Source organism: Ichthyophthirius multifiliis (genome assembly GCF_000220395.1).
Source record: "Ichthyophthirius multifiliis unplaced genomic scaffold scaff_1120509251193, whole genome shotgun sequence".
Classification (NCBI taxonomy): domain Eukaryota; phylum Ciliophora; class Oligohymenophorea; order Hymenostomatida; genus Ichthyophthirius; species Ichthyophthirius multifiliis.
In genome coordinates, this window is record NW_004086114.1 from 242 (window position 1) to 26231 (window position 25990).

At 13.6% G+C, this 25990-nt stretch overlaps 3 protein-coding genes across 3 annotated transcripts, besides 66 other annotated features; 1 reads left to right on the plus strand and 2 right to left on the minus strand. All coding sequences in view use genetic code 6, as the record gives it.

The window, feature by feature from the left end:
* Positions 1-259: 259 nt before the first annotated feature.
* On the plus strand, positions 260-1158 carry IMG5_157450 (hypothetical protein; the record flags this gene model as incomplete). Its single annotated transcript, XM_004030539.1, has 6 exons — positions 260-372; positions 425-506; positions 553-568; positions 697-746; positions 793-1002; positions 1078-1158. 6 exons carry the CDS (start codon positions 260-262, stop codon positions 1156-1158), a joined length of 552 nt encoding a protein of 183 aa, XP_004030587.1.
* Positions 1012-1059: a microsatellite.
* A 1506-nt stretch (positions 1159-2664) lies between the features above and the next one.
* Positions 2665-2712: a microsatellite.
* Positions 2713-2960: 248 nt separating this feature from the next.
* Positions 2961-3009: a microsatellite.
* Positions 3010-3837: 828 nt separating this feature from the next.
* Positions 3838-3899: a microsatellite.
* Positions 3881-3930: a microsatellite.
* Positions 3892-3930: a microsatellite.
* Positions 3931-4096: 166 nt separating this feature from the next.
* Positions 4097-4137: a microsatellite.
* A 472-nt stretch (positions 4138-4609) lies between these two features.
* Positions 4610-4683: a microsatellite.
* Positions 4615-4677: a microsatellite.
* A 474-nt stretch (positions 4684-5157) lies between the features above and the next one.
* Positions 5158-5219: a microsatellite.
* Positions 5220-5402: 183 nt separating this feature from the next.
* Positions 5403-5453: a microsatellite.
* Positions 5431-5541: a microsatellite.
* Positions 5433-5545: a microsatellite.
* Positions 5468-5504: a microsatellite.
* A 64-nt stretch (positions 5546-5609) lies between the features above and the next one.
* Positions 5610-5669: a microsatellite.
* A 3-nt stretch (positions 5670-5672) lies between these two features.
* Positions 5673-5702: a microsatellite.
* Positions 5673-5749: a microsatellite.
* A 185-nt stretch (positions 5750-5934) lies between these two features.
* Positions 5935-5986: a microsatellite.
* A 614-nt stretch (positions 5987-6600) lies between these two features.
* Positions 6601-6642: a microsatellite.
* Positions 6612-6641: a microsatellite.
* Positions 6643-7224: 582 nt separating the features above from the next.
* Positions 7225-7288: a microsatellite.
* A 524-nt stretch (positions 7289-7812) lies between these two features.
* Positions 7813-7880: a microsatellite.
* Positions 7814-7882: a microsatellite.
* A 314-nt stretch (positions 7883-8196) lies between these two features.
* Positions 8197-8253: a microsatellite.
* Positions 8254-8824: 571 nt separating this feature from the next.
* Positions 8825-8873: a microsatellite.
* Positions 8874-9099: 226 nt separating this feature from the next.
* Positions 9100-9157: a microsatellite.
* A 988-nt stretch (positions 9158-10145) lies between these two features.
* Positions 10146-10260: a microsatellite.
* Positions 10166-10248: a microsatellite.
* Positions 10166-10260: a microsatellite.
* Positions 10173-10241: a microsatellite.
* Positions 10190-10260: a microsatellite.
* Positions 10261-10948: 688 nt separating this feature from the next.
* Positions 10949-11004: a microsatellite.
* Positions 11005-11064: 60 nt separating this feature from the next.
* Positions 11065-11096: a microsatellite.
* Positions 11097-11852: 756 nt separating this feature from the next.
* Positions 11853-11878: a microsatellite.
* Positions 11879-12206: 328 nt separating this feature from the next.
* Positions 12207-12253: a microsatellite.
* A 678-nt stretch (positions 12254-12931) lies between these two features.
* Positions 12932-12981: a microsatellite.
* A 932-nt stretch (positions 12982-13913) lies between these two features.
* Positions 13914-13978: a microsatellite.
* Positions 13915-13978: a microsatellite.
* A 1850-nt stretch (positions 13979-15828) lies between these two features.
* Positions 15829-15940: a microsatellite.
* A 68-nt stretch (positions 15941-16008) lies between these two features.
* Positions 16009-16083: a microsatellite.
* Positions 16029-16058: a microsatellite.
* A 63-nt stretch (positions 16084-16146) lies between the features above and the next one.
* Positions 16147-16240: a microsatellite.
* Positions 16170-16243: a microsatellite.
* Positions 16244-17470: 1227 nt separating this feature from the next.
* Positions 17471-17538: a microsatellite.
* Positions 17539-17553: 15 nt separating this feature from the next.
* Positions 17554-17611: a microsatellite.
* Positions 17612-17854: 243 nt separating this feature from the next.
* On the minus strand, positions 17855-18422 carry IMG5_157460 (ubie coq5, putative; the record flags this gene model as incomplete). Its single annotated transcript, XM_004030540.1, has 2 exons — positions 17855-17918; positions 18262-18422. 2 exons carry the CDS (start codon positions 18420-18422, stop codon positions 17855-17857), a joined length of 225 nt encoding a protein of 74 aa, XP_004030588.1.
* A 283-nt stretch (positions 18423-18705) lies between these two features.
* Positions 18706-18748: a microsatellite.
* Positions 18706-18753: a microsatellite.
* Positions 18754-19481: 728 nt separating this feature from the next.
* Positions 19482-19564: a microsatellite.
* Positions 19488-19566: a microsatellite.
* Positions 19490-19575: a microsatellite.
* Positions 19504-19566: a microsatellite.
* A 1724-nt stretch (positions 19576-21299) lies between the features above and the next one.
* Positions 21300-21390: a microsatellite.
* Positions 21369-21501: a microsatellite.
* Positions 21395-21519: a microsatellite.
* Positions 21395-21574: a microsatellite.
* Positions 21575-22060: 486 nt separating this feature from the next.
* Positions 22061-22112: a microsatellite.
* Positions 22113-22316: 204 nt separating this feature from the next.
* On the minus strand, positions 22317-25636 carry IMG5_157470 (hypothetical protein). The gene is made up of 2 exons (XM_004030541.1): positions 25176-25636; positions 22317-25061 (listed from the first exon to the last, which is right to left on the minus strand). The coding sequence occupies exon 2, from the start codon at positions 23565-23567 to the stop codon at positions 22740-22742; it is 828 nt and encodes a 275-aa protein (XP_004030589.1). The 5' UTR covers positions 23568-25061; positions 25176-25636; the 3' UTR covers positions 22317-22739.
* Positions 22400-22441: a microsatellite.
* Positions 22602-22647: a microsatellite.
* Positions 23137-23187: a microsatellite.
* Positions 23638-23663: a microsatellite.
* Positions 23641-23669: a microsatellite.
* Positions 23746-23936: a microsatellite.
* Positions 25092-25165: a microsatellite.
* A 171-nt stretch (positions 25637-25807) lies between the features above and the next one.
* Positions 25808-25847: a microsatellite.
* Positions 25826-25871: a microsatellite.
* Positions 25856-25949: a microsatellite.
* The last annotated feature ends 41 nt before the right edge of the window (positions 25950-25990 follow it).

Genomic DNA, 25990 nt, shown 5'->3' on the forward strand with positions numbered 1-25990 from the left:
AAAATATCTTAATAGTATTTTATTTTTAATTAAAATTATAATAAATATATAATGAAATTAAAAATATCAATATATCATAATTTTTTACATATTGTTATTTACTAAGTATATTTTTCTTATTTATCATGTTATTATTTCTAATATATTTTGTCTAATATATATTTAATTTAATAATCTTTATTTAAATTAGCAATAATAAAAAAAATCGAATAGAATTATATTATATATATTTATAATATATATAAAAAAATAATAATATATGGGTTTCCTTTTTTCTAAAATTGTTAAAAAGTTATTTGGAATTAAAAATCAATTTAATATCCACATAGTAGGTCTTTAAAATGCTGGAAAAACCACAATTTTATATAGATAGTATATATTTTAATTTTTTAATCTTCTATTGAGTATAAAATAATATTTTTAGCAATTTAGGTAAAGTTATTGAAACGACTCCTACATTAGGAAGTAATATGGAAGAAGTTACGCATAATAATGTCCATTTAAAAGTTATTTTATTTGTATTTACAATTATTTTATATTATAGAAAAAAAGGTATGGGATTTAGGAGGTATAAGCAAAAAAAATAAATAATTTTTTTATGAAAAAAATGAAAAAATAATTTTTATTTTTATATTTTTTATTTAAAAAAAAAAAAAAAAAATCAATGTAATGAAAAATTATTAAATAAACAAAAAGGTTAAAAATCTATAAGATAAGTATGGGACGAGTATTTTAATTAAAGTGATGTAATTAAATAATCATTTATTTTTGATACAAATTAATATTTTAAAGGCTATTATTTATGTAATAGATTCAAAAGATACTAGCTTGTAGAATGAAAGTAATGAAGAATTTTAAAAATTATTAAAAAATGAATTATTAAAAAACTCTGTAATTTTAATTTTTGCAAATAAATAAGATTTAGAAAATGCTATGAGTACGGATTAAATTGTAGAAAAATATAAACTTTCTGATATAAAATCTCATTGTTGGCATATTTAAGTTTTTTTAAAATAATATATATTTTTATATATAAATAAAATATTATTATTTTTATATTGATTTTTTTTAAAAAAGGCATGTAGTGCTATTAATAATTAAGGCTTAGAAGAAGGTTTAGATTGGATAGTCGAAAAACTGTTAGAAAAAAATAAATGAAATATATTTTATTAATAAATATATATATATAAATAGATAATTTGATTTTATGTATTTTAAAATTAATATTAATACTTTTAGGAATATTTATTATTTCATTTATACTGTATTTATTAATTTTTTGGTTTTGTTTTTTTCACTTTTTTAAAAATTCAATTAAAGTTAAAAAAAAGAACATAATCTATTTTTTATATTTAAATATAAAGTTTTTTGAAAAATAATTTAAAAGAGAAATGAATATTTATTAATTATTATTTTTTTTTTTTATTTACATTTTATTCAAATTTATAATATTTTGTTATTTATTTTAAATTTTTATTAAAATTAAATTATTAATAATTATTTTCACAAATAATAAAATAACATATAATATAATATTTTTTATTTAATAATAATAAATTATAGATTAATGATTTAATATACATAAATATATATAAAAAGTTTATTTATATATATAATTATTATAAAAAAAAAGTAAAACTACTCACCTATATTCTTTTAATATTCTTGTGAAAAATTTTTAATGATGAGATCTACATTAACTTGAAGTCCTTGTTTTTATCATAGGACTCATAAATTTAAAGATTTTATTATTTTTATTTAATTCTTTATCATTTTTAATTAACAAGTCAATATTTTCTAAACAATATTTAAGATATTAAATATTTTCTCTTTCATCCCAGTGATATATTTTTCTTTTCTTTTTTTTCTAGAACTATATAATCTTACATAATATTTTTCTAAAATTTAAAGTAATTCCATTTTAATTTTATTTTTAAGTTCTTAACTTTAATCTTCATTTTCTTCTTGTTATTTTATAATTTATTCCTATTATATATAAATTTATTTATTCTATTATTAATTTTGTTAAATCTATATTTCTTCTTCCAATTTATTTCTTTATTAATTATCAATTATTATGTCTTCATATTAATATATTTCAATCGTTTTTTAAATCTATTAAATTTAATTAGAATTTTAAATATTATTATTACTATCATTATATAGAAAAAAGCCTTCTATTTATATATTAGACTCTAAATCATTACTCATATTAGCAATTAATTAACTAAATAAATCAGTATTGTAAGCATTTCTTGTATTAAAAGTAGATTAAGCTTAACTAAAATAATTTTAGTCATCATCTACTTATAAATCTATATTATTTAGGTATGCAAAGCTCATGTTTTATTTAAGGTGGTAATTTCAGGAAAAGATAAAAAATAATTTTTTATTATTTTTTATTTATCTTTAATTATTTAAAGTGTTTCTTTTTTAAAAAAATAAAAGTATTGGTTTCATTATAGTTTAAGCAATTTTTAATATATTAAAATATTATATTTATATATGTATCTTTTCCATTATTTTTATTTTTTTTTTAAAAAAACATATTATATTTATTAGCAAAAATTAATTTTTAATATAAAAAAAAAAAATTAAATATATTAAAAATACTAATTAAAATTATATAAGAATATTTATTTATATTAATAAAATATTAAAAAAATATAATATAATATATATATATATATATATATATATATATATATATATTTTAATAATATAAAAACTCAAATTTTTTATTTTTTTAAAAATAACAATTAATTAATATATACTCAAATTATTCGTTTAATCAAAAAAAAAATGATTTGTCAAAAACATAAAAAATAATATATATATATCTGCTTAAGTGAATATTGTATATTGAAAAAAAATAATTTATTTTTTTGTTAATCTTGTATAAACCATAAAAGTCATTAATTTGAATTAATTGATTGTTTCAAAGAATAAATCAAGCTTAGATATAAAAATGAAATTTAAGATAAATAAATATGCAATTAATATATATAATTAAAAAAATCTTAATATTAATCTAAAATAAATATTTAGTTAAAAAACTTAGAAGATGAATTAAAAAAAGAAATTGAAACTTCTTTACAAAAATATTCTTAAGAAAAATCATAAACCGAAATATCTCTTGAACTTTTATAGAAAAATCAAATAAACTAAATAAATATCAAAAGTTTAAATAAACTTATTTGGATAAGAAAAGGGAAAATCGGTCCTTAATAAATACAGAAAAATATTAATTAGTATTTTGAATGTTTGAATGATTAAATTCTATAAAACCTAGAAGGTAAGAATAAAAATATTTGCCAATTACTTAATATTAAAGGCGTATTAGATTAAGGTTCGGAAAATCTAAAATAAATAAAAGCTTAATAATAATCTCCTTATGGACTTAGAGGATTTTGTTAAATAAATGAAAAAGAAATTTTGGTTGTGCATTGTAATTGTATAAGATTAATTAATTGTGAGATATAAAATATTGTTGATACATTTTATTTAAAAAAAATTTCAATAAATTTTAATTTTATTATATAAAAAAAATCATAAAATGAATTTTTTTGCTTTAATAGAGGAAATAAGATTATAGAATATGTAAAAATTAGTAATTTATAGTAAAAAAGAGCTAAGTTTATAAATGTTTAAAATGCAATATTTTGCTGTGAATTTTTTTAAGGAAAAATTTTTGTAGGAAGTCATCTAGGAATAATAACAGTATATTAAGAAAACTAATTAAATCTAAAAATGATTAAAAAAATATAAATCATTGTTAAAGAAATTATTATAACTTTAAAAATAATGGATTCTACCAGTTTAATTTGTATTAAATAAATATATATAAATATAAATATATTTATATATATATATATTTTTATTTTTATAATATTTATATAAATTTTTTATTAATTTTTTATATTAAATTTTGATATATATCTAAATTTATATTATTATTTATTATATTTATTACCTTTTTATTTTTTTTATTTTTTTATTTGTTATTTCATTATTTTCTTTTATTGTAAAAACTTAATTAATTAAAAGTATTTAATTGATTTTTTTAAGATTATATTTTATATAATTACAATAAAAATTATTTATATTTATATATATATATATATTTATATATATTTAATACTTTTTTTTTTACACATATTATGTTTTTAAAAAGGTGGATTTTTTAAATAATATGAAATTGGAACTCTATTTCTTATTAATTTTATAAATGAAGAAATCATAAGAGAAATATCAATAGAATGTTATTCTAGAATTCCTATTATTTATGATATTTTTTTAAAGAAATTAAGTACTACTGGTTTCATATATTATTTAGGTAACTTAAATATAGAAAACACTATATAATAATATTATTATTAAAATAACAATTTATGTAATTATAATACATATTAATTATTTCATGATTCTTAAACAATGTTTGACAATATTTTGATATTATTTAATCCAGATAAGTCATCAATAGTTATTTTCGATTTTATAGAATAAAAAGTATTGAAAGAAATCGATATACATATTTAATTTGTCCAAAAAGTTATTGGAATATATTATATAAATTTTAAAATTGTACTTATTTTAGATAATTATAATGTTTTATTTTTTAATTGAATTTTTTTTATATTTTATTATTTATAAGTAATTTTTTTTTAATTAATTTTTCTAATTTATAATAAAAATATTTTTATAAAATTAAAAAAAATGTAAATTGAATGGATTGCTATAATAATATTTTTTGGTTTTATGGCTTTTTTAAGGATTATAGCTTTTAAAAAATCATATAAAAGACATTTAAAATAGCATACGCATCCTTATGATTTAGCAAAATAAGTAATTGCTTAAAATCAAACCAAACATACAGCTGAATAATTAAATAATATTTATAGTGTCGAAAAGATTTCATAGTTAATAGGATATAATATTGGTTGTTTAATAAGATTTAGTATATATTATTATTTTTTAAAAAATGCTTATACATTTTAAATATATATTCTTAGTTAATGAATAATAGCCTAATTTAGATGATATTTTTGATAAATTGAAAAATATTAATTTATATATTTTTATTGTTAAATAATATAATCAAAATAATAAGTAGAAAATTTCTGAATATTTTACTGTTTTAGGTTCTGTTGTTGGCCCTGTAAATAAAATAATATATTTTTTTTTAATATTAAATTTAAATGTTTTTTTTGTAAATAAAAGCACTTAGATATATTTAGTTAAATTAAAAACCATATTAAAAATTTACCAGAAAGCTAAAAGAATAAAAATAAAAATTAGCATGATTATATAGAATAATATATTTAATTTATAATTGAGGAATTAAGTTCTTACATTTTTGGTTTTTGATAATTAATTTTATAGATATTTTTTATATATAAAAAATATATATATATAAATGTATAAATATATATATTATATATTTATATATATATTTAATGATTATATTTTTTATTATATATTTAAATTTTATTTTATAATTTAAAATTATATATTTATTAAATATTATTTAATATTATTATTATATTTTTTTTTTTTTTATTAAATATTTAGGTTATATATTTTTATTTAATTTAAAATTTTTTTTCATATTTTTTTTTTATAAGAATTATTAATTTTTTTTTAATAATTTTTTTTTTTTTTTTAATAATATGTTAATATTATATTATTAATATTATAATATTTTAATATTTATCCTTTATATGAATTTATTTTAATATTTTATTTAATAATTAATTAAAAAATTTATCAGATAATACAATATATATATATTTTTTTTTAAATCCAATCATACTTTTATTAAATAAAATTATTAATTATCACTTTTATTTTTATTATTTTAAAAAAATTTAAAAATTTAATTAATCATAAAAATAATTATTTTTTTAATTTAATTAACAGTCTAAAAACTCTTATTATTTATTTTTTAAAATTAATTAATATTTTTTTTTAAATAAATTATTATTTAATGTATCAATTTATTTTTTATTATATTTTTATTTTTTTATTAAAAGAATTGATTTTTTTTTTTAAATATATTTCTTATAACTTAAGTGAATTAAATATTAAAAATGAATATTTATTTATATATAAAATAAAAATAATTAATTTTTATTTAAATAATTTTAATATAAATATCAAATAAGTATTTAATTATACATTCCTTTTAGTAATTTATTATAGAAATTAATAAACCTTTTTATCTATTAAATTTTTAAGAAAAAATCATTAAATGTTTTTAATTTTTTATTTCTATTAAAAAATCTTTATTTAGTTAAATATGCTTTTAAAAATATATTTATACTTTATTTTTTGAGTTTGATATATTTTTATAATATTAAAATAATCAATAAATGTAAAATTAAATTCTTATAAACTTAAAAACTAAGTAAATTTAATATAATATATTCATTTATAAAAATAAAAAACATTTGAAAATAAATAAAAACATTATTAAATACAATAATTAATAAAATAAATATTTAAAAAAATTAAATTAAATTTATAAGAATAATTTAAATTATTAATAAAAATATTGTTTAAAAAAAAAATATTTGAAATTTAATATTAATTTCTATTGCTTTTTTAAATTGTATTTATTTTTAATTATTTATGTTTTAATTTTATAGAATAGATTATTTTAAAATAACTTCTTTTAAAAGCTATATATTTTATTTTGGAATATTTAAAATAAAAATTAATTTTTATTTTTAAGTTGTTAATATTAAAAAAAAATCACATTTTTTTTAATAATATAATTTAATTGAAAAAAAAATAAAATATCTCCCACAAAAAAATAAAAATGCTAAAAGAAAATAAAGGATTTGAAAAATAGAAAAGTTTTTAGGGCAGACATCATTATAAAAAATCTCATACTGAATATAATAAAATATAAAATTTTATTTAATAGTTAAATAAAAGTTAACTAAATACAGAAAATTAAGATGTTGAATCTAGAATTAATAATTGGCTTGATTATAATGGAATAAATATGGTTAAACCAGAAGATAATTAATATGATTTTTATGATAAAAGAAGATTTATGGCAGTTAGTAAAACTATATATGAAACTGTAACTGATGCTATAAACAAAGATAATGAGCTAAATTCAAAATAAGAATTTTCTTTAAGATTTTTAGATCTTGCAATAAAAGACTCAACTAAATTAAAATGTTAATAACCTAGTTTTTAATGAAATATTAAAAGATAATAAAATATATTAATAATAAATATACTAAAATAATATTTTCTAATAATTGATATATTAATATTTTTATTTTAAGCAAATTAATTATTATGTATTTATAATAATAATTTGTAAAGAATTAATTTTTAATGGTATTTTATAAATACAATTAAAATGTAATTACTAATAAGTTTATAATTATATAAAGATAAATTTTCAATAATATTAATTTTTAATTTTCTTAAAATATTTGAAATTTTTATTTTAAAATTAATAATTTACTTAATAAATAAAATAAAAAAACATTATATTTAAATTAATATTTTTAAACAACTATTTGACATTTAAAATTAAAAAAAATTTATTTATTTAAATTTATAAAAATTATATAAATTTATATTATTCATAAACAAATTCTTATTACCTTTAAAAATTTATACATATAACTTTTTTTATTAGATTATTAAATTAATAAAAATATAAGCTTAATTTCTAATTTTATATAAGAAAAATTTCGTTTTGCTTTTCTTTTATTTTAATTAGAATATTGCTTTTACTAGGTTATACTAATTTTATAAAAATATTTGAATATTTATTTTATTAATACAATATTTTAATTTTAATTATATATTTTCTAATTTATTAATATTTGAAATTATTAATTATTATTTTAATTATAAAATTATGATGGATTTTTTATATATTTATATATCGAAATTTATAAAAGTTTTTTTTATTTAAAGAACGTAATTAGTATTAAAGTTCAAATAATAATATTTTGTTTAAAATATTTCTATTTGCTTACAAAAAAATTATCAAAAAATAGTATTATTTAATATCAATTTTTAATAAATCTAAATAAATATATTCATATGAAATTTAATTATTGAAAAATAGAATTGTGTTAACAGAAAAAATAGTGTAACTTAATAAACAATTTAATATTTTTTATATAGACTAAAATATTAATAAATTATATAATATTAATTGTTAAAATATATAAGAACTAAATAATAAATAAATAAAAAATAAAAAAAAAGAATTAAAAATTGATAGATTTATATATATTACATATAATATTTTGTTATATTTTAATTAAAATATATTCATTCTAATAAGTTTTTAAATCTATAATATGAAATAAAATATTTTATTAATAGTTTTAGATAAATGAAAGAGAATAAGTTGAGGTTTATACTTATTAAATAATTATTTATTGTAAAAAAAATATTTTATAAAAATTAATTAAAATAATTTGAAATAATTAACTAAGAAACAGATATATCATATAATACAAAATTTATTAATAATTTTCAAAATAATTTAAAAATTAAATAAATAAAGAAAAAATATCTTAATTAATTTATTTTATATTTTAACTTTTAAAATTTGAATAAATTAAAAAAATGTAAAAAATATAAAAATAAATAATATAAAATTATATATTTAAATATTAAAATTATTATGAAAAAAAAAAATTATATAATTTATTATAATATAAAAATATATATATATATATATATATAAATAAAAATAAAAATATATTTTAATTAATATATATGTTTATAGATATATATTTTTTTTATCATTTTTTATAATATATATATTAATTTTATTTCATTTTCTATTCTTAAAATATATTTTTTTTTATTATTATAAATATCTTTTTATAATTAATTTATTTCAATACTAAACCAAAAAAGGTTATCGGCATTCGTGCTTCTCAACCTGTTTTCTTCTTTAGTTCTAGCATAAATTTAAAGCGCCTAACTTTTTACTTTGATTTCAATCCAGTGTAATCACCTTTATATAGATGATAGCAAATAATATTTTTTTTATATCTATTTACAGATATTATAAATATAACTCTTATAATTAATATATATATATATATTTTTTCATTTTTATATAAAATTTATTTTATTTTAATTTAAATTTAATTTAATTTTTATTGTTGTTTAATATTTATCAATAATCATATTTTTCTAATTAAATATTTTTTTTTATTTTATTTTCTTATGTATATATAATTAAAAGAATTTATAAAAGTAAAAGTAAATTCAAATTTTAATTTTATTAAAATAATTTTAAAATATCTTTATATTTGCATATATAAATAATAATTTATATTTTTTTAATTTTCAAATTAAAATTAAAAATAAAAATTTAAGAAAAAAAAAAAAAAAAAAAAACTAAACTCATTTTAAAAACAATTAAAATGTATACATAATTGTATTATATATTTACATATATATAAATGAAAGATATTATATAATTTTAATTTTTTTTTTATTATTTCAAAATTTTTTTGTTAATTATTATTTTATATTCTCAAATGCCGAAATTCTATTATTAATTTTTTTAATTAGTTTTTTTATTCGACATTTATTTGAGGATTAATTTTTTAAAAATTTCATTATTAGAGAGTCTCTTACTTATTTTACATAAGATTTTATTTTATTATTAGTTGAATAATTTTTTCTCTTTTTAATATTATTCTTCAGAAAAATCTATCAAATTATTTGTAAAAATAATAGTTTTTTAAATCTTAGTTTATTTTAATAAAGGACTTGAAGGATTAGGATAAGGAATTTGTTTCATTTTTTTATTCTTTAGCTTTAAATAGGTTATATAATATATTTTTTTTTATTTTTATTTAATAAGGATAAAATTAATATTATATTTTTTATATTGTGTAAGTCAGATATTTAAAGAAAATAATTTAGTCGATTTGTATTATAATTATTTTTGTTTTAATTAATTTTTTTTTTTTTTTTGGAGGGATATTTGTAATTTGAATTTAGTAGGAATTAATAATAAATTATTTTATAAATAAAATTTTTTGAATTTTTTATAAAAAAATATCTTTTGGAATATGTTAAAATATATTAATATTAATATATATTATTTTTTATTTTTTTAAAATAAATTTTCATTTTTTTATTTAAAATATAATAAAATTATTTATTAATTTAATATAATTTATTATATATTTATATATTTATAAATTTAATATAATTTATTATATATTTATATATTATATATAATATATTTATTTGTTTCAATTTATTTTTAGAAAATTAAAAATATAATAATAAAAAACTATACATATATTAACAAATATATTATAATAAATAATTAAAAATTCATTAATTTTTTTTCATATTTTTCATCTATGTTTCTTAATTAATTTTATCGAATTACTAATTATTAATATTTAGCATTTTTTCCCTATTAACTTATTCTTTTTTTTTTTACATTTACTTAATTTTATCACTTTTACTCATTTTTATAATAAAAATAGTTGATTCCAAAATAAGTGTTCCAATAAGAGCTAAAACAGCCAAAATCATACTTTGTCCTTCGTTTAATCCCATAATAGTTTTTCCTAAATAATATCCACTAACTCCACTTAAAAAAACGTAAAAATAAAACTTATACCAAAAGAAACACTTTTTTCCATATCTCTTAAGTCTTCAGCAAAAAATCCTTTATTTTAATGATATAAAGACTTTATGCTTTATTAATATTTTTTTTCATTTATTCTTGCTTCTCTTTATATCCGTAGTTCTTATAATACGGGATTGTTTTATTATTCTAATAATATAAGGTTTTATCTATCTAATTCATAATATATCATTTCTGGTTTTATTATTTTATGAAGGTATAATTTTTGACCTTATTAGGCTTAAGTGTTTTATTCTAAGATTTTTTAAGATAAATATTCATATTCTAATAAATTGAATTTATAATTTTCTATATTTATTTTTAATTTTTCTAATATTTGTTTATCTTTTTCTTTATCAAATTATATATAGACCATTTTTTTTTTAAATATTTTTTTTTTATTATTATTAATAAAAACAAACAAACAAAACAAAACAAAACAAAATAAGATTTATTTATATATTTATGTAATTAAAAATACAAAATATTATGTATATATTTTTGTTTTTTTTTAAAAAAAATTATTCAATTATATAATTCTCTTTTTTCATATTAACAATTCTATCTCATTCTAATAAACCATCTATATACACTACTAGGCCATTTATTTTCAATAAATCTTTAAAAAGATTTCGAATTATATTTAGCCATTAATACTCCATACATCTTTTAAAAATATATTACATTTTAATATTGTTTTTTTATTATAAAAAAAATAAAAATTAAAAGTAATATAATCATAAAAATAATTATGTATAATAATACTGCAAAATCAGCTTCATCTGGATTATTTCCTCCATGATAATCATTTTATTCTAATCTTCCTTTCCATTCGTCTACTAATTAAAGTATTTTTTCTCTTGATTATTTATATTTATCTTAATTTTATCTGATTAGTTTTATATTATTATATGAGTTTTTAATAATTTGTTTTATTTAAAATCTAATTTATTTATTTTTTATTTGCTTTATATTTTTGTTTTATTTTATTTTACATCATTAATCTTTATGCTAAAGGTTTTTTTGTATTTTCAGTTAATGTATCAATATGAGATTTCCAATATAATTCACATACTAACTATTTTTTTATTTATTTTTATATTTTTATGAAAAAATAAAAAATATATATATATATATATATACAGAAGGAGACCAAAAAAGAATATCTAATGTTTCTTTAAATGTTTTTTCCGCAAATCTTTTTTATTTATTTTATTTATTTTATTTTTAAACAAAAAAAAAATTATAATAATATTTTTAATTTTTTTTTTTTTGTAAAAAAAAAAAATACTCAACTCCTTATTGTGACCATGCACTATGAGTTTTGTGTTTTACTATTTATATAAAATCATTTTCAATTAACCATTTTTCAATTTAATCATATTCAAGGAAAAAAGCAGGTTCCATTGAAATATTTATTCTTAAAATAGGTAACTAAATATTTATTTATTTTTTATAATTAAAAAATTATATTTATATTAACTTTTTATCTTTTAATTATTCATGGAATTATTATCTTAATCTTTAATCAAAAAGAGGATTAAATATCTTATATTTTTTATTTTTGATATTAAGTTTTTTTATTTTTATATATACTCTTTTATATGAAACTTAATAAAAATTCAAAATTGAGTCAATCATTTATGTTCTATGGTCATAATGTTCACCATATAATTTAAAATCAATTACAGTATCAGAATATGCTTCAATAAAAATTTCTAATTCTTATTTCTTTTAACTTTCTATTTCTGCTTATTTTGATAATTATTATCTTTTTAATATTAATTAGTCAACAACTCCTAAATATTCTAATAAATAATAAAATTATATAATAAATAGAAATAAATTTATATACAATCTTTATTTTCCATTTTCTAAAAATTTTTTTAATTATTTTTTTATGCATATTATTTAATATTTGTAAATGAATAACATAGTTTGTTTAAATGTAAAATATTTTCTATTTTAGTTTTTTATTTATTTTTTTTAATCTTTTTTTTTCTTTTTATTTTTACATGTTTTGATATTAAATAATGCTTTATAAATATTTATATTCATTTTTTTTTTTTTTTAAAGAGATAATTTTATATTGTTAGATATTAATATTTTTTTTTATATATATAATATTTGATAATATTAATAATATATATTATCAAAATTAAGAAATATACAATAATATTAATATAAGTTTTTATATATTTAATTATTTTCTCATATAAAAAAATAATATTTATTTATTATCTATAACTAAAATTTATTTATATATTTTTTATTATTTTAAAAATAAGAAAAATAAAAAATATTAAAATAATGAAAATAAAAATATAAAACTTAAAATTAATTGTTAAAATAACAAATATTTTTGTTGGATTATTATTAATTTTATTAGCTATAATAAGATTTTCAGTAATTACGTTAGATATTTTACATGGAATATGGACTTTTTATTGGATGTAATAGATTATATTTTAAATAATACATAAAAAAAATTATAAATATATATAAATTTCAATATTATTAAATAATATATTTTTGTATTTAATGTAAAAAATTTAATAGGAATTTTGGAATTTTATTAATATCTGCAGAATTGAATATTTAGATAATTTTAGATTATTTAAATTTTTTAAGAAAAGATATGGGAAAATCATTTTTTTGCATTTTGTATTTTTTTTATAAACTTATATTAAAAAAATGAAAAAGTTTAAAAAAATAATTAAATAAAATATATAAAAAGCTGCGGAACTTTGATGCTTAATTGGCCTTGGTATTTTTTAGCATTTGGTTTTCATTATATTAAAAATATTTATTCTAATTTATATTTATATTTTTATATTCTTTATTATATATATAATAAATTAAAGGATGTTTTATAATTGGTTAAAATTTAATTGTTATTTACTTAATAATAATGGTATTTATATATAAAATAATTACAAAATTATTTTTTTACATAAAAAAAGAATCCAGTTACAGTTTAACTTCCTTCATCAAATAATATTGATAACTAAAATAATAATGAAATTAACTTAAATAACTAACATACAATTAATAACTAAAAATCTAGTAATAAGTATGGAGCTGGTATAGAAGATATAAAAATAGAATAATGAATATAATATATTATAATTATATTTAGTATAAAAAATAATTGTATATAGAATTTTTTATTAATATAAAAAGTTAAAAAATAATTAGAAATATAAATTTAAATTATAATTCAAATAAAGATATAATCATTATAATCTATTATTATATTTTCTTTATAAATAAATTTATATAATCATATTTATTATAAATTTATATATAAAAATTATATATATAATTAATTTTGTTTATATATCCATTTAAAGATTATTTTTAATTTTCATATATTATATATAAAAATCTTATAAATAATTATTTGTTTACGAATTAATAAAATAAATGCATACTTATACTGAAACTAAATTTAAATTAAAATTTATTAATTTAAAATTCATACTATTTATAAAAACTAAGCATATATATCTTAAATATATATATTTATAAAAAATATAATTTTATATGAAAAAAGGTATAATTTATATATTATCTATGTAAATAATATTATTTTTTGATATTAGTTTTATATATTTTTATTTTATTAATTTATGTTTTATTAAATAAAATCAATCAAAAAAAAAAAAATGCTATAAAAAATTATTATTAAAGACATTTTTTTTAAAAAAATATTAATATTAGTGATTTTAGAAATATTTTATCTTTTTTTTATATTTAATTAATATAATTTTTTTTTAATTAATAAAAATTATTAAAAATAACAAAATATTTTTTGCTTAAAATTATTTTTTATATATTAAATATATTATTATTGTATTTTTTGAATAATACAATTATTTTTATTTTTTTATTGATTTTGCAAATATATTAATTTATTATAAAATTAAATATAAAAAATATATTTCAAATCATATTTATTTATTAAATATTATAATGTTTATAAATTTTTAATAAGATTACAAAAAGAATTAGAAAATAATATTTTATATTTTTTAAATAGTATTATAATTATATTAATTTATTATATGAATGTAGAAAATCTATTTTTGTTATAAATATAAAGAAAACTTTCTAAAATAAAATTTTTGATGAATAAGACTATAATATACTTATTTAAATTGCATATACTGTGTAAAACAATTGAAGAGCATTAATGTCTAATTTCAATAATTATATATTAAATCCAAAGAAAAAATATTGCATATTGCATATTAATGTAAGGAAAATTATAGACATTAAGCTTTTAAAGAAATTTTTGTTTTAATATTAAAAATATAATAATTTATTTATAACAATTATAATAATAAAAGAAAAATATAAAATAAGATTTTATATTTTTATAAATATAAAGGAAATATTCTTATAGTTTATTTGTCTGATTATATAATAAAATCGATATTAAATTAATTAATAAATAAAAAAAAATATATATAAAATATATAATTACTATATGATATATTGTATTAAATTATTTATTTAAAAATATTTTTATATTTACTTTTAATTTTGATATATAAACAATTTATTGTATGTATTTTTTTAACTTCACTACTAATATGTTTAAATATAGACATTAATATTTTAATTAAGGATATTATCTTATATAATATATCTTAAATTGTATTAATTTGCAATAAAATAAAATACTAATTATTATGAACAAATTTTTTTATAAAAATAATAATATTTATTAAATTTTAAGTAATTTTAAATTTATGTATACCCTTTTAAATGACAGTTTAAATTATAATGGTTACTAGGCCTAAATAAATAAATGTATTAAAAGTGATTAATTATTTTAATATAATTATAATATTTGTTAAAAAACAAATAACGCGTATAAAATAAATTGTATTATAGTAATTTAAATTAAAATTAGAAATAGAGAGAAAAAAAGGACAAATAAAATACTATAAATATTATAAAAATTGAATTAATATGAAAATACATATATAAAAGATTAAAATCAAAAGTATTTATTTTATAATATATCTTAAAGAAAAAAAAAATAAAAAATAAAAAAAAATCAAATTTAATAAAGTAAAATTTATAAAAAAAAAATATTTAAATAATGGTAAAATAATTATACTAAATATCAAAGATTAAATAATTAATAAAAAAATAAAATAAATAAATATATATATTCATAAATATATATATATTTAATTATTTATTTATATATATTTTTAATATAATAATTTAAAATATTTTTTTTTATAATTTATTATTATTATAATATAAGAATATATAATACATTATTATTTTTATAATTAAATTTTAGGTAATATATTATATTATATATTTATATTTACAATTTTTTAAAATAATATTTTTATAAATTTTAAAAATTAAATTTTTAAAATTATTGTAAAAATAATTTATTATAAATTAGATAAAAAAACAAAATATATATTTTTTTATTAGTTTGTTTGTTATCATATTAAGTATATTTAATAAAAAATATAATATTATTATTATAATAAAAATAATAATAATATTAATATTAATAATAATAATAATAATAATAATAATTTTATAATAATATTAATATTATAATTAAATTATTAAATCTTACATTATAATTTATGTAAAAAATAGATTGATATATTATTTATTTTTCAAACACATTAAATATTTTTTATTTTAATTTTATTAAATAAAAAGTTTTTATATAATCAAATTTATCTGAATTCGGTTTTTATTATTTTAATAAAATAATATATTTCACGTAATTAAATATTGGATTTTTTTATAATTTATATAATAAATTTAATATTAAAAAATTATAATTATTATATTTCTATATAAAATATATTTAAATATAAATATTAATAATAAAAATTATAAATTATTATGTTTTTTAAAAAATTCTGATTATATTATTTAAGATTACATATAAATAATTTAATGTATAATTAAAGATATAATTTAATTTAAAATCTTAATTTTTTTCAGTCTTTTTTTATTTTTAATGTAATTTAAAAGAATTTTAATTTATTTATAAATACAACTATTCATAATATATTTCTTATACATATTAAAAACAAACAAAAAATTGTAATATATTTTTATAAATATTTTATAAGTATAATAATAATAAATATATTATGGGAATTCTTTTTGGGTTATGTCCTAAAAAAAAATGCAAAATCTTATTTTTAGGTTCAGAAAAACACATAAAGGAGAAAATTTTAAGCCGAATATACTAATAATTTTTATCGTAAATACCTGGTAATGAAGGATACGATGAATTAACAATTTAAATAAATTAATAAATATAAATAAAACTATTAGATTTAACATCATCAATTTTAGAATAAGAATACAAAAATATATTAAAATAATATCAAGGAATAGCATTTTTAACAACTGCAGAATTTATATAATATGATTAAGATTGGATAGAGAATTTTAAATAAAATGAATTATATAAAAATAAAAAAATATTAATATTTAATCATAAGAATTCTGATTTATAAATATAATAAGAAAATAAAAATTGGAAAGTTTTAAATAATTTTAAATTTGAGGATGAAGATTTAATAGAAGAAGGCTTATAATGGCTTTTAGATATAATTTAAAAATGAAAAAAATTATTATATAAATATGTATTATATAAATTTTATTTTAAAATAAAATATTAAAATATATTAAATAGAAATATTTATAGATATAATAAAAATTATTAATTCATTAATAAAAAAATATAAAAATAATAATGATTAAAAAAATACAAAATATCAAAATATAAATTTATATTTAAAATATAAAAATAAGTATATATAATATATATATATATTTATATACATATATATATCTATTTATTTATATATTTTTATATATATTCTAGAAATTAATACTTTTTATTTTTACAATTTTTAATATTATATTTTTAATTTTTTTTTATATTTTTATAATATTAATCTATTTAATTTCTAATATTAAATTTTTATCCTTTTTTTTATTATTAAAAGATATATTAATAAATATATATTTTAACTAATTTTATTCATATTTTTGTTGCTAATATTAGTAATCCGTCTAGACCAATTGGTTATTTTTTTACATTCTTAATATCATTATATTTACATTTTATAGCTTCTATAACTATATCTTATTTATCACATATAACATTCTTATATTATTAATAACTTGGGAAATTCATAAAATTTTCAACTTCATTAAAAGGAACAAATTAATTCCAGCATAAAATATTTTCAAAGCCCTAATTTTAGAAAATTTATATAAGTTTTTCTTTATCGTTTAAATGAAAATTAGATCTTTAATTTTAATTATATTCAATTCCCAATTCTTTTAGGACTTCAGGAATAATTGTAAATATTTCGCTTTTTTCTTTATCACCCCAAACAGAAAAACCTACAATTCCTCCTTTTTTAACTACTCTATGAGCTTCTTTTAACATTTTAGTATGATCATTTGTTATTTATAAGCATAAGTTAGCAATATAGCAATCAAATTAATCATTTTAGAATTAATTTAAATCTTCTCCATTTGCTTATTATATTATTAGATTATTTTTTTAATCAATAATTTTAGAATTATTATACTCTAAGTTTGATCTTTAACACATAACTTTTATCATAGCTTCTGTTAAATCCGTAGCTATATATTAAGCATTTTTTTTTTTCCTTTGCATTGCATGGTTTAATAAATAGCCTCCTCCAGCTCCAACTTCTAATATTGAGTTTCTTTTTTCTATTTCAACCATGTTTAGTAGTGTTAAATAAAATACGCTAATATTTTAATCAAACTAGGTATAAATAGAAGTATAGTTCTCCCATTAATCTTTTATTTATTCAATAGATTTAGATTCAGTCATTGTTTACTTATATATATATATATATATTTTTTTATTAATTTAGAAATTATTTTTATGTATTAACTAACAATAAGATATTTATTTCTATTATCCCTAATATAAAAATAAAATTGTAAATATTTATTTTATTTTTAATAAAATATTATCTAAAAAATAAAAAAATTAATATTCATAAATTATATTATTTTCATAATTAAATATATATTTTTTTAATTTAATAAATAACTATTTACATATATATTTTTTATTATTATTATTTTCTATTTATTCATAAAGAATAAATACATTAAAAATAAATAATTTTACTTTTTAATAAAATAATTATAATTATTATTTATATTTTATAGTCATTTATTATAATATTAATTTTTCTTAAAAATATAATAAAAAAAGCTAAAATTGATAAATATACAAACATAATATAAAAAATGATTTCAGAAGAAAAATAAATACGTGTAATAAATATATAAATAATTCTAATCTTTTATATATAATATAAAAAAGCTAAATGAATCAATAAGCAATAATTATAAAATAGATATTTAATATACATAATAACTTTTAGATACAAAAACAAAGATAAAAAAACTATCATTAGCTTTTTTTTTATTATTCTCGGCATATAAATCAACATAAAATTTAGTAGGAAGTCAATATTAAGCATTACATTATGATAATTTAGGTTTCCTTTCAACTGTTATTATATATTTTGCTTTTTGTATTTCTAGTATATTCGCAAATTATTTTGTAGATAAATATTCTTATGTAAAAATATTTTTTTATAGTTCTTGTGGATATGCAATTTATATTACGACGGGATTATGGCTTTGTTTATGCTAAAATCAATAAAATGAAAGTTTTTGTAATTAAACATTAATTTATATTATAGTTTTAACGAGTGCATTATTATGTGGAATAGGTGCATCTACAATATGGGTAAAAAATTTTTAAACTAAATAAAAATAGATATAAAATAAAATAAAAAACAAAAATAAATATAAAAAATAAAATAAAATAAAATAAAATAAATAAATAATATATATATTTATATATATATAAATATATATTTATATCTACAAATTATTCTTTTAAAATTTTTATAACTTTTGGTTTTTTCTTATAATCATTTTACAATTTACATTTATATTTATAGATTGCTTAAGGTTCATATATGGATCAGATTATTTTAAAATTTTAAAATAAATTAGGAAAACTATCTGGAATATTTTTTACTTGTCTATCATTGAGTTCTATTGTAGGACCTTTTATCGCAACTTTAATATTATTATATTTGGATGAGTTTTATTATTATATTTTTATGTCATTTTTGGCTTTTGTGGCTTGTTTTTTTTCTCTTAATTACAAAATGTTGAAAAGAAAAAAATCAATAATAATTTTATTGAATAAGCTAAAGAAATAATTATATTAACTAAAAGCTAATAAATGAGAAAAATAATATATTATATGACTTACTAAGGATATCCTGGTGTGATTTATTGTGGTTTTTTAGATGTTTTAGTAAGAAATGCTTTAGTTTAAAACTAAAACAATTAAAGTGATTAAATGGATAGTTATGTAAGTCTAAATGTGTCTAAAATACTCGTTATTTTGGGAATATCTGAAACTCTTGGAGGGTTTTTTTCCGGGATTTTATGCGATAAATATGGAAAGGAGAAAATGATTTAAATGTAAGTTTTTTTATTTTAGATAATTATAGGGATGATATTCTTATGTTTGTATTTTAAAAGTTATAGTTTATGTTATTTTTCGATGATTTTTTTAGGTTGTTTTGAATGTTCTATATATAATGTTTTACAAGTAATAGCTAGTTAATCTTTTTAGGGAAATTCATAATATTTTGCAGTAGCAAAAATTATATAATCAGTAGTTTTTGTATGCGTTTAGATTATTAATATTTTAGTTAAAGATATTTGCCCGTATTTTTTTATTTTTATTTTATAAATATGTTAATTTATTGTTACATTTAAACTTTTTATTTAATGAAAAATTAAATTTTTATAAACTATAAAAATTTTATAAGTCAAAAAAAAAAAAAATAGAAAAAGAAAAAGAAAAGAAAAAAAAAAAAATTTTTTTTTTTTTTTTTTTATTAAATAATTAATTTTATAAATATATATATGTAATTTTTATTTTTATTCCTTTCAATATTTTTTATTTTAATTATCATTATTTAATTCATTAAAAAATTTACTGTTAGTTTATAATTTTCCAGTAGATAAATAAGAACTACTTCTTAAATCACTTATAGAATTTAATTATTAAAGTTTATTAGGATTATTTTGTTAATATTTATTCATAATTTGCATAACTTAAGGATCTAAATAAGAAGTTTTAAAAATACTACTATTTACACTTTCGGTAATATTAGAATTCTAGGTAAAAGTGTTTATTTATGTTTTTTTTTCAAATACTGCAGAATTTGCAAGCTATCTGTTGTTTCTAGAAGATGCAGATTATTATTATGTATTTAATGTATTATCGAAACTATTATAATTAGAATGGTTATAATTCGAAACTGGTATATTATTTTAAAATATGGGTTTATATTATTTCAATACTTCCTTTTATTCTAATTATTAAGAATATTAATGATTTAATTGTTATTAATATTTTTAATTTATATCTAACAAAGATTAAGAAGTTGACTTTTATGAATAATATAAAGATGGAGTTTGTTTTTAGAAATATTTTTTTTCAGTATTTAAATATGACTAAGAAAAATTATAATCATTAGTTTAATAATTGTTATTATTATTATTATTATTATTATTATTATTATTATTATTATTATTATTATTATTATTATTATTATTATTATTATTATTATTATCATTATAATAATTTATATTATTGTTTAGATTAATATTTAGACTTTTATTTTGATAAATATATATATTATTATTTATATTATTGTTTAGATTATTTAGGCTTTTATTATGATAATTATTATTTAGATTATTATTTAAATAATTATTTAAATTACTACTATTATTATTTTTTTAATTATTATTTAGACTATTTGTCATATTTTTTTTATTAATATTTTTTTCAATTATATTATATTAATTATTAATATTAGTATTAGTATTATCTTCATGATTATATTAAATTATTTTTGCTAATTATTATTAAGAAAATGATTTTTTTAATTCTTCTTCTATTTCTATTTTATAAATTTTAGCTTGATTAGTTTATTATGCTGTTTTTGGTAATACCTATATTGGTAATTATTATAAATTTGTTGAATCTTGTTAATGTAATAAATTTGTATTTTAATGTTTTTTAGAATATATTTATTCTTAATTATTTGTTAATGAATTATATAGGTATGATATTTATTACTATAATTATTAGCTATTATTTATACTATATTCTTATTATTTATTTTATTATTATTAATTAGTTAAGAAGTTTTTATTTTTCTTATCATTATCGAAAATTTTCTAATGTATATTCTATTATTATTATTATTGGTAGTTATCGTTTATAGATTTATTTAAAAAACTATTTTAATTTTCTATTTTTTAATTTTCAAAATTTTAATTTTCTAAACTTTAAATATTATTTGAAAAAATCATTTAATTTTATAATTCAGATTTAACATTTTATTCAATTTATAATTTTAATTATTCGTTTATATTTGCGTTATTTTTTTTATTTTTATCTTCTAATTCTGTTTCTTGATAAAAATTAGGATTTTAAATAAAACTAGTCAAAGTTCCTCCGTCTAAATCATCAAAAATATTATATTTTGGTGTAGCTTATGCTGAATTAGGTTAGGAATTTCCTCCTGAACTAACCATTAAATCAGTTCCGCTATTTTTTTTATTTAAAGATAATTTCTAGACTATTTAATTAGTTTAATTTGACTATTAAATGATTTTAATAAATCCTTTATTTGGTGTAGGAGATTTATCTCTTTAATTTTTAGTTGCGAATTATTCATAGGGAGATTCCGGTTCTTATTAATCTGGTTATTATGTATCAAAATTTAATTAATTAAAAGAATTTCTACGAACTTAATATTAATTTAAATCATCATCAATATTTTAAATAGAATTATTTTTTTAAAGACTTATTTTTTAAAAAGACTCACTTTTATTTTTATTAAATGTTATACTTTCGTTGCATTTCTTGTTTTCAGTGATTTATAAACAATCGAGACTTTTAAGTGTATTTTCATCGTCATTACTACTTTTTTATATTTGGTTTATTTATATTCTTTTTTAAGACATTGATTAGTATACTTATTATATTGATTGTTCTTCTTTTTATCACTTATTAATATATTTTCATCTAGTTCTTCTTGTTATTTTTCAATTATTTAAGTATTTTCATCATTTTAATCTATTTGTTCTTCATGTTCTTCTATTGTTTTAGCATTTTAATCTATTTATTGTTCTTCCTTTTTTTCAATTATTTAAGTATTTTCATCTATTTATTGTTCTTATATTTCTTCTTCTATATATCCTTCTGTTTATGCTAATTTTTTTGCTAAAATTATTTACTCATTATATGTGTTTTATAAAAGTTATAATTTTTCTTAAGCATATTGAATTTAGATAAGATTTTTATCCGTAATTTTTCTTTTTTATTAGTCAATTAGATTTTTTTTTTATAATTCAATTAATTTATTTAATTCCAAAAAGTTATTTTGAACCATTTTTTATTCGTTTTCGTATTAATTTTTAAGTGCTTTTTCCGTTTATTCATATTCTAGGGCTATTTTTTCTAATTCTTGTTATTCTTCTTGGTTGATTTTAGCTTAAATTTCATCAAATAATAGCTTATTGGTTTCAAAATTGTTCTATATCTCTAAAATTTTGACGTTATTTTAATTGTTTTACAGTATATTTTCGTATTTTAGTTTATTATAGTCTTTTTCGATTATTTAATTTATTAAAATTTAATTTTTAGACTCGATTTAATTATTTTATGATTCTTAAGTTTCTATTAATTTCTCTTTTTCTAATAGTTGTTCAGTTTTTAAATCTTACTATAGTAAAAGTTCATTATATTCGTTTTCTAATTATATTATGTTTTATTAAGATATTTCTAGTTATTTTTTAATCATTTATTATTTTTATTCTTCTTCTTATTCTTCTTCTTCTTATTATTATTTCTATTTTATCAAATAATCATCGTCTATATTTACATTATTGTTATTTCTTTCTTCTTTTTTTTATATTTTTTCCTATTTATGATTTTAGTCTTCTTATTTAAGTTTTTAGTCTTCCTATTTAGGTTTTTAGTCTTCTTATTTAGGTTTTTAGTCTTCTTATTTAGGTTTTTAGTCTTCCTATTTAGGTTTTTAGTCTTCCTATTTAGGTTGTTAGTCTTCTTATTTAGGTTTTTAGTCTTCCTATTTAGGTTTTTAGTCTTATTGCTATTAATTTAACTTTTATTATATAGTAATTTCTTATTAATTATCTTAACTAATGACTTCTTCATTTTCATATTAAACTTGATGATTCTAAAAATATAAAAACTAAGTAAATTATTCTTAAAAGCCTTAACTTTACTTAACTTTATTAATCCTTTAAATTCTTTCGAAATCTGTATATACATGCACTTTTTAATATTCTGAATTGCAATTTTCCTATTAATCTTCGCCTATATAATTATAAAAATCTCCCAAAGATCTACACCCATTTTTTAAATGAGGAACAAAGACTAGATTATAGAAATTTCTTAAGTTTTTGAATTTTTTGTTTTTTTCTAAAATAAGATGTACTATTTTAATAATATAGCCTAGATTTCCTTTTGTGGTTCTTCCTTTTTCGTTAAAATAAAAAAAGGTATTTCTACTCATTTTTTATATAATTTTATTTTCTAAATTTTAAAAAGATTCTATAAAATTTTCTATTTCAACACTTTTTATAAAAAAACATTAAATTTGTTAATGTAAAATGTTATTCCATTCAAATTGGAAAAGAAAATCGATTAAAATTTCGGAAATTTCTTAATCCTTTATTTCTTTTTCAATTATTGGAAATTGTATTTGGATTATTTGGCTAAAAAGTTCAATTATTTTTAATCTCTTAAATCCTATTTTTTATTCTTATTTATTAAAGGTTAGCATCTTTTTAAAAACTTTTATTTTCTCAAAAAGACATTATAAAAAAGGCATTTCTTGGTATTAATCAAGTATTATTTAGTAAAAATCAGTTTAATCTTGATAATTATTCTAAAAGTTTTATGATTAAATTGAAAAATATTAACATATAGAATATAATAGTTTACAATATTAAGTTTTATTTTACTCAATTTTATCGAAAAATATATTAAAAATTTCTTTTTGTGATATTAAATAATCCAATAATTATTTACCTTCAGCTATACTGAAATAATTATTTACAATATCAGTTAGCAAATCACAAGCGTAATCATTTTAAAGATTCTCCTTTATTAATTGTAATTTAATATCTAAATATTTTTCAAAAACACATTAATCTTTTAAACTCAATCTATTAAGCCAAAAAACAAAAACGTTATACAAAATGACATCTATATATATTTAAAAAATACAGATGAATTTATATATAATTAATATATGTATATATAAAAATATATAAATAAATATATATATATATTTATATATATATATATATTTTTTTTTACATATAGAATTATTTGCTATTTGTTTAAAAAATGCTTATAAAATCCATTAATTAGAAAATAAAAAATCCATCATTTTTATAGGTTCAACTGAAATTAAATATACTACTAAATCCTAAAAATATCCTATTAAAACATCATTTATGTAATTATCATTTTTTACAAAATTAAATAATTAATGCAAAAATTCTTAACTTTGTCCGAAAAATTCTCGAATAATTTCAGGCATTTTATATTTAAATATATCATGGCTTACTAAAGGAAATTCATATCCTCTATCTACGTCTTATTCATCTGGGCTTATTATGGTAATGTATTCTATTAATAATTTAATTATTTTTTTTGAGTTTATGTTAAAGAAATATATTAGTTCTTTTTTTCTGTTTTATATGTCAATTAATAAAAAGTATTGGTTTAACATTAAATGATTAAATTTATGCTCAAAAGGATGATCTTCTTATAAAATTTAATCTATTATATTTGTAGGAATTTATTATTATAAAAATGAAGTGGAAGATGAAGTCCAATACATTATTTACTTATTTATATAAATAAGTGTGTTTTTTTTATATTATTATTCTTGTTTATATTAATAATAATTTTTTATTTAGTGATATTATTTTAATTATTTTTTATAAAATCTAAATTTATATTATTAAAATTAAATTAATATTAATATTAATTAATATATATAAATTATATAAAAAAAAATATAAATAATTATAATTATTACATATTTATTAATAATATATATAAATATTATAAATAAATATATATTTATATATCTTATTTAAGGATAATAGACACAATTTGTAAAA